Source organism: Oncorhynchus keta, chromosome 9, assembly GCF_023373465.1.
Source record: "Oncorhynchus keta strain PuntledgeMale-10-30-2019 chromosome 9, Oket_V2, whole genome shotgun sequence".
In the NCBI taxonomy this organism is placed as follows: domain Eukaryota; kingdom Metazoa; phylum Chordata; class Actinopteri; order Salmoniformes; family Salmonidae; genus Oncorhynchus; species Oncorhynchus keta.
Genome location: NC_068429.1, coordinates 25,234,280 through 25,250,289, shown reverse-complemented (window position 1 = coordinate 25,250,289; position 16,010 = coordinate 25,234,280). Strand labels below are relative to the sequence as shown.

Here is a 16,010-nt window from a genome sequence, read left to right as displayed (position 1 = left end):
AAAATAACTGTTTTGGTCTTTTTTTTAACCAGAAGGGGACTAGGGTTCCAATTTTGGAACACCCCCCCCACGTTCAGCTGGAAGGTGGCGCATGGAACGCCAAAAAAATATTCCTAAAAATATTTAACCTCCACACATTAACAAGTCCAATAGCTCAAATGAAAGATAAACAACTTGTTTATCTACCCAGCAAGTCAGATTTCTAAAATGTTTTACGGCGAAAACATAGCACATATTTATGTCAAACCACCACCGCAGACATAGCTCATTTGCATAGCCAAGTTGGAAAAAATATGCAATCAACAAACGCAGGATTAAAAGAAAAATAATTTCACTAACCTTTTGAAATCTTCATCAGATGACAGTAATATAACATGTTACACAGTACATTTATGTTTTTTTCAATAATATGCTATATATATCCATAAATCTCTGTTTACAATGATGCATCGTTCAAAAATGCTATTCAAATGTCCTGAGAAATGACGATAGCTCCGGCAGATAACGTCAGCTAACAAGGAATACACATCATAAACTTTGACTAAATATGCATGTTCTACATATATATAGTTAGATACACTTCTTCTGAATGCAATCGCTGTGTTACATTTATTTTTAACGTTACAGGTTTCGTTCACTAGGCTATACTATGAGTCGGCGCTCAAAAAGTAGCATTATGGCTCCTCTATCTTGGAGTCCACATAAACCCAAATTTACCACATAAATATTCCCTTACCTTTGCTGTTCTTCCATCAAAAGACCTGGAAGGAATTATACTTACCAAAAACAGCTTTGCAGTCTGTGTCTTTCGGTTCTCAAAAACGACACATTTCGGTTGAAATGTAGCCAAAAGTCAAGTGGATGCGCACCAAAACGTCGAACTTACATATTATATGTCGATTAAACTTGTCAAACTAACTTCATAATCAAGCTTTAACATGTTATAAAGGTGTACAGCAATCGTGAGGACGAACAGAAACACAGGCACCGTTTAATCGATCTTGGAAAAAAGACAGGACTTGACCAGAGCGCGCATAAAAGTGACCAAGTTGGGCCAACTTTTCTGATCACAAGAGAGAGTTTGGGAGAATGACTGCCCTGAGAGTTCTGCTTTACATACAGACATAATTTAAACGGTTTTAGAAGCTTTAGAGTGTTTTCTATTCAATAATATTTTTTATTTGCATATATTAGCAACTTTTGACAAAAATAAATTATGTTTACTATGGGCACGCAATTACTCCAGCGGGGGCAGTAGACAGAAATGCAAGAGAAATGAATTATTCTATCCCAGGCGCAATTTAGACTTTGGACACTAGAGGGCAGCACTGTATGTGGATAATTGCATATCTAATCAAAATGTTGTATCAAGACTGCCCAAATGTGCCTAAATGGTTTATTCATACATTTCAAGTTCATAATTGTGCACTCTCCTCAAACAATAGCATGGTATTCTTTCACTCTAATAGCTACTGTTAATTGGACAGTGCAGTTAGATTAACAAGAATTTAACCTCTAGCGACGAGCAATCCCGTATGCGGGAGCGTAATCATAGCCTCAAGCGCATTACCATAACGCAACGTTTCCTATTCATGAAAATCGCAAATGAAATGAAAAAAATATATTCAAACACAAGCTTAGCCTTTTGTTAACAACACTGTCATCTCAGATTTTCAAAATATGTGTTACACCCAACGCTAGACAAGCATTTGTGTAAGTTTAGCATGGCGTAATGCTATGCTAGGCTGTGCTGGCAGCAGGCAACATTTTCACAAGAATAAGAAAAGCAACCAAATTAAATAATTTACCTTTGAAGAACTTCAGATGCTTTCACTCAGGAGACTCCCAGTTAGATAGCAAATGTTCCTTTTTTCCAACAATAATATTTTTGTAGGCAAAAAACGTCACGTTTGTTCATCCTGCTTGGCTGAGAAATCGACCGAAAATACTTAAACTATAATGCCTAACTTTTTTCAAAATTTGCTCCATAATATCGACAGAAACACGGCAAACGTTGTTTAGGATCCATCCTCAAGGTGTTTTTAACATATGTATTCGATAATATTCGCGTGGAGGCAGTTGGTTTCTCATAAGGAAACGATTGGAAAAATGGCTATTTTTACGCAAGGTTTTCTCCGGGAGACACCATGCGTCCACTCGCCCTATATGGTCTCTTACAGTCATTCTCCAATGGAAATGACTAAAAGGACGTCACAATGCTGCAGACACCTTGGGGAAAACGTGGAAAATGTAAGCTGACTCCTAGCTCCTTCACAGCCATATAAGGAGTCATTGGCATGAGGCGGTTTCAAAAAATGCGGCACTTCCTGATTGGATTTTTATCTGGGTTTCGCCTGTAACATCAGTTCTGTGGCACTCGCAGACAATATCTTTGCAGTTTTGGAAACGTCAGAGTGTTTTCTTTCCAAAGCTGTCAATTATATGCATAGTCGAGCATCTTTTTGTGAGAAAATATCTTGTTTAAAACGGGAACGTTTTTCATCCCAAAATTAAAATAGTGCCCCCTATATCCAAGAAGTTAAGCTTTCTGCCCATATCAGATATGTCTGTGTCCTGGGAATTTTTTTGTTTCTTACAACCTCATGCTAATCACTTTAGCCTACGTTAGCTCAACCGTACCGCGGATGGGACACCGATCCTGAAGAAGATTTATTAACCTATTTAACCGGTTGAGAGTTTTTTGTCACCCGTGTTGAACATAATTCAGAGAAAATACATTACACAAGTGGCATTCCACAATGTTCGATTTTAGGTCAGATACTGTTCAGTTTATACATGTTACCCCTTGGCAGCGTTATCAGAAAACACAGCATTGATTTTCACTTCTACACAGACGATACACAACTTTACATTTCTGTGTCACCAGAGGATTTTAGTTCCACGATTAATCATTAGAATGTATTAATGATTTAAACACTTGGATGCCTCACAACTTCCTCCAGCTAAATCAAGTTAGGGCCGAGATACTTATTGTTGGAGCCAAAGCATAGAAAGAGAATCTAGCATCATATTTGAATTAACAGGCAATAAAGATAAAACACCAGGTAAAAACCCTAGTTCTTATTTTAGATTCTGAACTAAATTTCATATCACACATTACGAATGTGACCAAAATAGCTTTTTAACATGTGAGGAAAATTGCCAAGGTGCGGTTTCTCTCTCAGGCAGATAGAAAGAGACTCATCCATGGTTAAATTACAAGCAGGCTTGACAACTGTAATGCTCCCCTGTCTGGTCTGCCCAGAAAGCCAATGGTCAACTGAAAAACATACAGAATTCTGCAAGACCAGGCAGAGAGCACACATTATTAAATGTTAAAGTCTCTGCACTGGCTGCCTGCGAGTTTTAGAATTAATTTTAAGATTCTTCTATTGGTTTTTAAATCAATCCGCAAATGTGCACCCCAATACATGTCAGACATGCTTTTAAGTTATGCATGAAGTAAGTCCCTCAGGTCCTCTGGCACTGGCCTTTTAACTATCCCAAAGCCTAGGATCAAGAGGCATGGAGAGACAGCCTTAAGTTATTATGCCCCCAGCGTCTGGAATAGCCTGCCAGAGAACCTGAGGGGGGCCAAAACTATAGACAGCCATAAAACACATTTTTGCTTTGCTTTTCCTTAGGGTGCTGTTTAGTAGTTCAGTTTGTGTCATTTTTTTTAGCTTATGTGTAGTATAGTAAAGTCGTAAAGTGTACCAAATATTTAAGCTTTTATTTTCATTGTTTTGTATTAGTTTTTTTTCCTGTAAAGCACATTGCTTTGCATACCATGTCTGAAATGTGCTGTAAAAAAATAAAGCTTGATTTGATTTGTGAATTACTTCTATTCATGGTCTGTGTTCCTCAGGATGATAGACTTCGCAGGACTACTGAACTCCGAACAACGGCCTCTCAGACCTCCCTCTTTCAGGCATACACACACGGGCATGTGCATGCACTCCTTCTGCTTAGTGTGAGTGTGATCCATGAACTGAGAGACAGCAGGTATGTGTGACAGCCGCTGACCTGCCTCCTCTCTCTTTTACTCTCTCTCACTCTCTCATTGTCTCTCTCTCTGTGTCTTTGTCTCTCTCTCTCTGTGTTCCTCTCTCTCGGTCTCTCTCTCTCTCTCTTTGTATCTCTCTCAATTCAATTCAATTCAATTCAAGGGGCTTTATTGGCATGGGAAACGTGTTTACATTGCCAAAGCAAGTGAAATGGATAAACAAAGTGTTTTTCAGAGCCCCAGGACCAGCTTGCTTAGGGAACTTTTCTCCAGGTTCATCTCTCTGTAGGTGATGGCTTTGTTTAGGAATCACTTCCTTTTAAGTGGTTGTAGAATCTCTCTCTCTCTCTCTCTTTCTAGCTCAATTTCTCTGTATTTCTCTCTCATTCTTTCTTGCTTGTGTTCTATCTCTTCATGTCTCGCTTTCTATTGTTCCTAACTTCTCTCGCTCTCTCTCCTCACTGTAGGAACTAATATGCATTACATATAATTGATTATTGCTCTGGTAATTATTACAGCATTAATATTACACTAAATATATACATTGTTAATTTCCTTTTCACAAAAAAACGTTTACTTAGACTAAAAAAGAATAATCTTACAAATAAATTGACATTTTTTACATTTTCCCATTTCACTATGTACCTCATAGCTTAGTACCAGTCCAGACATTAACAAGAACAATTTTCATATTTCACCATATTGAAGTTCAGAGTGTGGACTACAGCCAACAGGAGACATACAGATGTAGGTTCTTAATTGGATCACTCTTTTGGTGTTGAGAAATATCCTGCACAGCAGGAAATGCTAACTTGTAGTGTATTCAAGGTTAAAAAAAGGCTTCTAAAGTTTGTACAGTGCCTTGCGAAAGTATTCACCCCATTTAAATTGTTCCTATTTTGTTGCCTTACAACCTGGAATTAAAATAGATTTTTAGGGGGTTTGTATCATTTGATTTACACAACATGCCTACCACTTTGAAGATGCAAAATATTTTTTATTGTGAAACAAACAAGAAATAAGACAAAAAAATGGAAAACTTGAACGTGCATAACTATTCACCCCCCCGAAGTCAATACTTTGTAGAGCCACCCTTTGCAGCAATTACAGCTGCAAGTCTCTTGGGATATGTCTCTCTAAGCTTGGCACATGCAGCCACCGCCATGCTTCACTGTGGGGATGGTGTTCTTGGGGTGATGAGAGGTGTTGGGTTTGTGCCAGACATAGCGTTTTCCTTGATGGCCAGAAATCTCCATTTTAGTCTCATCTGACCAGAGTACCTTCTTCCATATGTTTGGGGAGTCTCCCACATGCCTTTTGTCGAACACCAAACGTGATTCCTTATATTTTTCTTTTAACAATTGTTTTTTTCTGGCCACTTCCGTAAAGCCCAGCATTGTGGAGTGTACGGCTTAAAGTGGTCCTATGGACAGATACTCCAATCTACGCTGTGGAGCTTTGCAGCTCCTTCAAGGTTATCTTTGATCTCTTTGCTGCCTCACTGATTAATGCCCTCCTTGCCTGGTCCGTGAGTTTTGGTGGGCCTCTCTTGGCAGGTTTGTTGTGGTGCCATATTATTTAAAAAAAATTATAATTGATTTAATGGTGCTCCGTGGGATATTCAAAGTTTTGGATATTTCTTTTATAACCCAACCCTGATCTGTACTTTGTCCCTGACCTGTTTGGAGAGCTCCTTGGTCTTCATGATGCCGCTTGCTTGGTGGTGCCCCTTGCTTAGTGGTGTTGCAGATTATGGGGCCTTTCAGAACAGGTGTTTATATACTGAGATCATGTGACAGATCATGTGACACTTAGATTGCACACAGGTGGACTTTATTTCATTAATTATGTGACTTCTGAAGGTAATTGGTTGCACCAGATCTTATTGGCTGAATACATATGCACGCACCACTTTTCCGTTTATTGATTTTTTTCACTTCACCAAATTGGGACTATTTTGTGTATGTCCATTACATAAAATTAAAATAAAGATCCATTTAAATTACAGGTTGTAATGCAACAAAATAGGGAAAACAGCAAGGGGGTGAATTTTGCAAGGCACTGTAATTTCCACTTTAACATGTCAGTCGCTACAAAAAATGCCCATTAATTATAATCCACATAACAATTCATATTTCCTGTTGCTGCAGGATTATTTTCCTGCTGTGGCAAACTGGCTCAAATTATGATCCTACATTTGTATTCACAGATTGCCCCTGACAGCCATAAAGACCCATTCCATCATTTACACATAAACACATGAAGTCGCTGTTCATGATGTTGTATTTATGGGTAGATGCCTGGAGAAGCCATAACTCATGTCATAAGGCTTTATTAGCTCCCATGCCTCATTACGCACACTTGTCGCCCTCGTTACGCGCATCAGCTCTTCATCAGACTAACCTGGACTCATGTTATTAATTACCTCCCCTATGTCTCTTACTTCCTCAGTTTCTTTCCCGAGTCAGCATTAATGTTGTTATGTGTCTTGTCCAAACGCTGTTTGTGTTTTGTTTCCTGTCTGTTTATCCATTAAATATTCACTCCCTGCACTTGCTTCTCATCTCTCAGTGTCTGTCCTTACAGAATGCTGACTCCACAATTAGAAGCATCAGGGAGTTTTTTGTTTTTGTTGGTGACATTGGGCCCGCGTGCCACTGTCGAAGCAACCGGGGATGCCTCTGGCTCATCAGGCTCCCATGCCTCTGGCGGCTCGTCAGGCTCCCATGCCTCAGGCTCATCAGGCTCCCATGCCTCTGGCGGCTCATCAGGCTCCCATGCCTCTGGCGGCTCATCAGGCTCCCATGCCTCTGGCGGCTCGCATGCCTCTGGCTCAGGCTCCCATGCCTCTGGCGGCTCATCAGGCTCCCATGCCTCTGGCGGCTCATCAGGCTCCCATGCCTCTGGCGGCTCATCAGGCTCCCATGCCTCTGGCGGCTCGTCAGGCTCCCATGCCTCTGGCGGCTCGTCAGGCTCCCATGCCTCTGGCGGCTCGTCAGGCTCCCATGCCTCTGGCTCATCAGGCTCCCATGCCTCTGGCGGCATCAGGCTCCCATGCCTCTGGCGGCTCATCAGGCTCCCATGCCTCAGGCGGCTCGTCAGGCTCCCATGCCTCAGGTGTCTCGAGAGGCTCACAAGCCTCAGTTGGCTCGAACAGTCTTCCACGCCGTGCCTCAGGTGTCTCATCAGGCTCCCATGCCTCAGGTGTCTCGAGAGGCTCACAAGCCTCAGTTGGCTCGAACAGTCTTCCACGCCGTGCCTCAGGCGGCTCGTCAGGCTCCCATGCCTCAGGTGTCTCGAGAGGCTCACAAGCCTCAGTTGGCTCGAACAGTCTTCCACGCCGTGCCTCAGGCGGCTCGTCAGGCTCCCATGCCTCAGGTGTCTCGAGAGGCTCACAAGCCTCAGTTGGCTCGAACAGTCTTCCACGCCGTGCCTCAGGCGGCTCGTCAGGCTCCCATGCCTTGGCCGGCCCGTCAAGATCGCCCAGGTAGGACGCCAGGTGGCGCCCCTAGAGGCGGGGTACTGTCACGCCTGCTCCCGCTCCCAATCTCTGTTCACAAAACACACACATTCACAAAACACACATACACACATTCACAAAACACACATACACACATTCACAAAACACACATACACACATTTACAAAACACACAAACACACACGTTCACAAATCACACAAACACACATGTTCACAAATCACACAAACACACATGTTCACAAATCACACAAACACACACGTTCACAAATCACACAAACACACACGTTCACAAATCACACAAACACACACGTTCACAAATCACACAAGCACACAACGTTTACAAAACACACACAAACACACACGTTCACAAATCACACAAACACACACGTTCACAAATCACACAAGCACACAACGTTTACAAAACACACAAACACACACGTTCACAAATCACACAAACACACACGTTCACAAATCACACAAGCACACAACGTTTACAAAACACACAAACACACACGTTCACAAATCACACATGTTCACAAATCACACAAACACACATGTTCACAAATCACACAAACACACATGTTCACAAATCACACAAACACACACGTTCACAAATCACACAAACACACATGTTCACAAATCACACAAACACACATGTTCACAAATCACACAAACACACATGTTCACAAATCACACAAACACACACGTTCACAAATCACACAAACACACATGTTCACAAATCACACAAACACACATGTTCACAAATCACACAAACACACATGTTCACAAATCACACAAACACACATGTTCACAAATCACACAAACACACATGTTCACAAATCACACAAACACACATGTTCACAAATCACACAAACACACATGTTCACAAATCACACAAACACACATGTTCACAAATCACACAAACACACATGTTCACAAATCACACAAACACACATGTTCACAAATCACACAAACACACATGTTCACAAATCACACAAACACACATGTTCACAAATCACACAAACACACATGTTCACAAATCACACAAACACACACGTTCACAAATCACACAAACACACACGTTCACAAAACACACACAAACACACACGTTCACAAAACACACACAAACACACACGTTCACAAAAAACACAGAGACACATAAAGAGAACTGCTTCTCACCAGGTATCATATGTATATGAATCATATTATGGACGTTTGTCATGTATTTCAAATCCTGATTTTGACACATTCCTATTAGGGCCGGGGAAAATTGCATAATCTACAGATAACAGATCTTTGCCCTTTGATGGAGAGTGATGAAGACAGAGGTGAATGAATAAAAGATTAACGGAGACGATGAAAGAGGAGAGTAGAGTTTACAGGTTTAATGAGTTTTACCTCTCTTTAACCGGTTCTTTACCTTCTTCAACCATCGTTACCGCCAGTGTGTATTTATTATCTTTTTATTATGTTTCTAGTTTTCTCTCTGTATTGTTGGGAAGGACCCATCATTTCACTGTTAGTTTACACCTGCTGTTTGCAAAGTGTGTGATAAATAATACATTATTTCATTTATGATTTGACCCTCCAAGTGCTCCTCTCCCTGACCTCTGAACCCTGGCTGAACTCCTAGCATGTCCTGGGGCTGAGCTTTACTTCACACCCGGTGGCCTGGGTCTAGCCCAACAAACACTCCCTCTCCCCAGCCCTGACCTGTCCCCAGTACAGTGTGTGTTGACAGCGCTGACCCTCAGCCCTCACCTCTTCAACTCCCCAACACTCTGGTGGGGGAGATAAAACATGCAGGGTCAAAACTATCACACCTGGCTCTCAGGAGAGAGAAAGAGTGAAAGAGAGAGAGAGATTAAGGAGAGAGAGTGGTGTGTGTGTGTGTGTGTGTGTGTGTGTGTGTGTGTGTGTGTGTGTGTGTGTGTGTGTGTGTGTGTGTGTGTGTGTGTGTGTGTGTGTGTGTGTGTGTGTGTGTGTGTGTGTGTGTGCCATACCTCCACTCTGAATGACTGAACAGTGACTCTTTGACTACCAGTCTGACTCCAGTCATGCCTACTGCTGTCCCAGTGTCCCCATTCAGCTAATATTTGATTTGAGCTAATTTATGGCCTTCCCACATCACCACAGTCCCTCAGAACCCCAACCCTCAACTCCACAGCCCCTCAGACCCCCAACACTCAGACCCAAAGCTCTCAGACCCCCAAACCTCAACCTCACAGCCCCTCAGACCCCCAACCCTCAGCACCAAAACCCCTCAGGCCCCCAACCCTCACCCTCAGCACCAAAGCCCCTCAGACCCCCAACCCTCAACCCCACAGCCCCTCAGACCCCCAACCCTCAGCACCAAAACTCCTCAGACCCCCAAACCTCAACCTCAACCCCACAGCCCCTCAGACCCCCAGCCCTCATCCATCAGCACCAAAACCCCTCAGACCACCAACCCTCATTCTTCAGCACCACAACCCCTCAGACCCTTATCCCTCAGCATGACGGCTCTACAGCCCCTCAGAACCCCAACCCTCATCCCTCAGCATGACAGCACTACAGCACTACAGCCCCTCAGACCCCAACCCTCAACCATCAGTACCACAGCCCCTCAGACCCCAACCCTCAACCCTCAGCACCAAAACCCCTCAGACCACCAACCCTCATTCTTCAGCACCACAACCCCTCAGACCCTCATCCCTCAGCATGACAGCACTACAGCACTACAGCCCCTCAGAACCCCAACCCTCATCCCTCAGCATCACAGCCCCTCAGACCCCAACCCTCAACCATCAGTACCACAGCCCCTCAGACCCCAACCCTCATCCCTCAGCATCACAGCCCCTCAGAACCCCAACCCTCAACCATCAGTACCACAGCCCCTCAGACCCCAATCCTCAACCATCAGTACCACAGCCCCTCAGACCCCAACCCTCAACCATCAGTACCACAGCCCCTCAGACCCCAACCCTCAACCATCAGTACCACAGCCCCTCAGACCCCAACCCTCAACCATCAGTACCACAGCCCCTCAGAACCCCAGCCCTCATCCCTCAGCATCACAGCCCCTCAGACCCCAACCCTCAACCATCAGTACCACAGCCCCTCAGACCCCAACCCTCAACCATCAGTACCACAGCCCCTCAGAACCCCAACCCTCATCCCTCAGCATCACAGCCCCTCAGACCCCAACCCTCAACCATCAGCATCACAGCCCCTCAGACCCCAACCCTCAACCATCAGTACCACAGCCCCTCAGACTCCAACCCTCATCCCTCAGCATCACAGCCCCTCAGACCCCAACCCTCAACCATCAGTACCACAGCCCCTCAGACCCCAACCCTCATCCCTCAGCATCACAGCCCCTCAGAACCCCAACCCTCAACCATCAGTACCACAGCCCCTCAGACCCCAACCCTCAACCATCAGTACCACAGGCCCTCAGACCCTCATCCCTCAGCATCACAGCCCCTCAGACCCCAACCCTCAACCATCAGTACCACAGCCCCTCAGACCCTCATCCCTCAGCATCACAGCCCCACCGCCACACTGCCATGGCTACCTTCTGAACTCTACAGGAATGCAGCACACACACATATGGGAGTACTCACATATATTTCCATTCGGCGATATGATTATGTTAAAACCTGTCTTTTGTGCATCTGTGCTCTGGCAACCACCAATGCCACCCAATTCTCATATCCCCAGCACCACAATCCCAGAGCGGCCACATTCCAACAGGAACGCAAGACACTCCACACACCACCTACACACCTCGCTCTCAAACAGGATTAACCCTTCCTCTGCCAAGCTGCCACCTCCTCTGTTGGGCCTTGATGGGCTTAATGTGGGAATCCATTACCACACTGATGCTCTTTTATGTGGACACACACATGCACGTGATGCATACGATGCACACACACACATATACACACAGAAACACACACGCACGCACACACACACACAAACTACAATAAAATATACATACTTTACGATACTTCTTTAATCATATTTGAATGTGGAAAGATGGGATGTAAGACACAGTATGCTCCTGTGTTCATGTGTCAGTGTAGTGGTTTGAATGGACTATTACTCTTAAAATATTGTTCATACACAATCTTCACAGATAAGCTTTACATACAATCTGCTGTTGTGGCACAATTTTAACTCTCTCTCTCTCTCTCTCTCTCTCTCTCTCTCTCTCTCTCTCTCTCTCTCTCTCTCTCTCTCTCTCAGCAGCCACAGGCTACACGCCTGAAAAGAGGTGAAGAAAGATGGAGTGAGAAAGAAAATAAGTAAGATGTCATCTTTAATGTCAAATGCCAAAAGTGATCTTTGGTTATTCTCTCCTTTCATGCCTTCTCTTTCCTAATCAGTGGAGTAACATTAGACCTGTCGCTGCAAGCAACGTTCTGTCAGTGTGAGTTTACTGAGCTGACTGAAATGGAGTATCCCCTGGTCACGACAGAGAGAGGATGGAGGGAGTAAGATAGAGAAAGAATGTCAGAGTCTGTCTCATTCCTAAAGAGTACGAGAGAGTATGAGTGAGTATGGCATAAGATTGTAAAATAAACAGGTTGGCCCTCTCCCCAAACCCTCCCCAACACGTTTGAAGAATTACCCTAATTTCTGCTAGCTTGACACCCCAGGCCTTTCACTCTGACTGTGTTTGGCACATCCACCCCCACACTCCCTCTCTGTCTAAATGTTATCACTGTGCAATTCTAAGCACTTTCTACTTTTGTTGGTTCCATTTCTTTTACCTTACACATCTTTTTTCTCTTTTCTCTCTTTTTTTCTCTCTCCATGTCTTTCTCCCTCTCTCGCTATCCTTCTTTCTCCTCCTTGTCTCGCTCTCTCTCTGTCCCTCCATCTCTCTCTGTTTTTTCTTCCATCTCTTTTCGACTGGTGGCTAGGCAGCTGGTTCCAGGCCCATATTCAATCAGCACGAGGCTAAACTCTCTCCATCGGTGACGGAACTTTTGACGACGAAGGCATCCATGGACTCTCTCCTCACTCCCCTGTGCCAAATACCATAACTCCTCTTTCTTTACCCTGCTCACTTGTATAATTTCACTATTTTTCAATGTCAGGACCGACCCTTTATAATCATTTTTATTGAATTTCCTGATGGACCCTACCGCAGGGATCATTTCTTCCATCCCTCTTTTCTTCCTTCACTGTATTCTCTCCCTCACCCGTTTGAACTCTCTCCCTTACTTTAGCATTTTTCTCTCCTTTTCTTTCTATATTTACATCTATCATTTACATCTATCATCATTGTACAGACACCCATCCCCTCCATTGTCCTTGATTTGAATCTTTCTTTATTGTGCTCTCTCCTTCACCGACATTCTTGTTCAAGACTGGGAGAGACAGCAGGTCATCTGTAGAGGCACTTTCTGAACCCCAAGGTCTCTTTGTCACGACTTCTGCAGAAGTCATTGCCTCTCCTTGTTCTGGCGGTGCTCGGCGTTCGACGTCACCGGTCTTCTAGCCATCATTGATCCATTTTTCATTTTCCATTGGTTTTGTCTTGTCTTCCCACACACCTGTTTTCAATCCCATTCATTACCTGTTGTGTATTTAACCCTCTGTTTCCCCTCATGTCTTTGTCAGAGATTGTTTATTGTCAGTGTAGTGTTGTTGTATAGGTGCACGACGGGTCTTCGTACCCATATTTTGTTTATGTTCTTTTCCTGTTTAGTGTTATGGAGCATGTTACTAGGACATTATTAAAAGACTCCATTTTACACTCCGTTTGACTCTCCTGCGCCTGACTTCCCTGCCACCTATACACATATGCCTGACACTCTTTTAACTGAAGTAATACACACCAATATACAATATGTCAAGATCACCGTCCAATCATATTAGAAATAGTAGTCTGTAATACTACTAGTAGACTTTAATACTATCATGTCCTGCTCTGATGTTTATTTTTAATGGTCCTTGCCACTGATGTGGCCATCTGTCTTGTAGATGTAAAAGCAGTACTTCTTAACCACTTGTTTTTGCTATCCCTCCTATGCTGTCATAACTCATCTATAGAATAATAATAATAATAATAATATATGCCATTTAGCAGACGCTTTTATCCAAAGCGACTTACAGTCATGTGTGCATACATTCTACGTATGGGTGGTCCCGGGGATCGAACCCACTACCCTGGCGTTACAAGCGCCATGCTCTACCAACTGAGCTACAGAAGGACCCATAGAATCGTCTCCTTGTCACTTTTACAGCATTAAAACATCTCAGAGTTGACTAAATGGAATGAGAAAGTGGAATCAAAAACCCCTTCACTTCTCCCTGAGCCTCTCAGAGTTCACAGGAGTTAATGTGTTTTGGCAGTAGCAGATGCCTCGCTCTCTCTCTCCTCTCAGATGTGTGTGAAAGAAAAGAATGTCACCCAAGTCTAATCAAATCACTGGCATTATAACGTACGTCAAGCTTTCACTTCCAATATCAACCTCTCTGCTGTGATGGTTTCTATGTTTCTCTCTCTCTCTCTTTCTCGTTCTAGCTTCCCTATGCCTCTCTCTATCCCCCCTCTCTCTTTCGCTCTCTCTCTCTTGATCAGACAGTTTTCTTGTGACAAAATGTAGATAACATCTCGTGGAGTGGGTGTAGGGGAGGGAATGTTCTTTAATAACAGGTTGTGGATCATATGGTTGAAGTGAGTGTCTGCTGTTGTTTGTGTGTGGGTGTGTCAGCACTGGCCCTCTTGTGACCTCTTAATTACACATCACATGTCTGATCTTATTGGTGTCTGCTGTCTGAACCCTGTCATGTGCTCTCTTTGCCAATCTGTCACACTTAATCTGGTCGGAAAGGAAACAGTAAAAGGAGAGAGGCCTCCAGTGCTCCAGGAACGCTTGGGGTTGGAAGAAGAAAAAATAAAGAGAGACGAGAGACAGAAGAAACAAAGGGAAAAGAAAAGCAGGAGAAAATCACAACGGCGTTCCATTTCAGCGCCGTGAACGGCGTCGATGATTTGCTGAGGGGGATGAAGGGAGTAGAGAGAAAGGAGGGCGTGAGATGAGAGAACAATAAGCCTGTTGTTCTTTAATCGGTGGTGAATCATCTGTCTCTCCCTCTGTCAGGTGTTGCTGAGAAGAGAGAGAAATAAAGAGAGAGAGGGAGAAAGAGAGATATTGAAAGATCAAGCTGTGTGGCTCATAATATCACACACTTAACCATCTAGCACATTCTGAGAACCATATGTTTGTTAGAGCTTGGTGAGAGCATGGTAGTCCTATAGTTATTTTGCATCCAACCTTCCCACAATGTTCAGGGAATGGTGCAGGATAGTTGTTTGGCTTTGGAACATTCTTGGAACATTTAAGGAAAGTGAAAAGAACACTTTATTTTCTTGGTAATTCATTACTTAAAAAAAAAAATCCTAAAATTTGAACATGGTTACATTTATTTTAAATGTTGTAATGGCTTGGAACGTTCTTCAACTGGTTTGACATTGGGAATGTTCTCAAATAGTTCAGAGAAACAACGTTCTTCTGTGGGAATTTCAGTACCTCAGCATAACGCTTCCTACTGGTTTGCTCAAGGTTGTATTTACAGTCATGTTATAAAATTGTTCCCAAAACAGTTAAGAAACAATGTTCTTCTGTAGGAATTTCAGTACTTCGGCAAAACGTTATATACAGGTTTCCTCATGGTTTTATTCAAAGTCATGTTATTAAATTGTTATGGGAAAGTTCATTCTTCTTCTGTGGGAATTTCAGTACTTCAGCATAACATTTTCTGCAGGTTTCCTCATGGTTCAATTTAAAGTAATGTTCTCAAATTGTTCAGAGAACGTTAAGAAAACTTTCCATACAAAAACACAAGAAAATGTTACATTTTTGAGAACGTTCTACGAATATTATTTAAGAACATATGTGAAGGGTGTAGATTGCCTCTGCATTGTGTTTTTATTGCCTTACATATGAACAAATGATCAGGGTTGGTGGGGATCTTTTATTCTCTGATTATGCCAGGAAAAACTTCCATAAACAAATGCTGTTCTGCCCTTATACGCCAAACTCCTCTCTTCCACAAGGGTATAGTAGACAGGGCCAATAATAATGATGTTTTTTCACATAACAGTGTAATGCAAATGCAATGTACTAGCCAACTTTTTCAATGACAGCCAGGCGTTTTGTACAGTGACATGATATGCACTTGCAAACAGCTAACAGTCAGTAAAATATCGTCAAAATATGTTAACAAAAACACTTTTTTTTAACCTTTATTTAACTAGGCGAGTCAGTTAAGAACAAATTCTTATTTGTAATGACCGCCTAGGAACAGTGGGTGAACTGCCTTGTTCAGAGGCAGAATGACAGATTTTTACCTTGTCAGCTCGGGGATTTGATCTTGCAATCTTTCAGTTACTAGTCCAACACTCTAACCAATAGGCTACCTGCCGCCTCAAGGTGGCATTACCTGATAATGACAGGAAAAACGTCCATAAACAAATGCTGTGCTGCCATTATATGCCAAACGCCTCTGCAAAGTACAAATTAATA

At 43.2% G+C, this 16,010-nt stretch overlaps 1 protein-coding gene across 1 annotated transcript; it reads left to right on the top strand.

Annotated features, from left to right (window-relative positions):
• Positions 1-7,114: 7,114 nt before the first annotated feature.
• On the top strand, positions 7,115-11,048 carry LOC127931606 (uncharacterized). The gene is made up of 2 exons (XM_052524738.1): positions 7,115-7,493; positions 9,622-11,048. The coding sequence occupies exons 1-2, from the start codon at positions 7,115-7,117 to the stop codon at positions 11,046-11,048; spliced, it is 1,806 nt and encodes a 601-aa protein (XP_052380698.1).
• Positions 11,049-16,010: the final 4,962 nt, after the last annotated feature.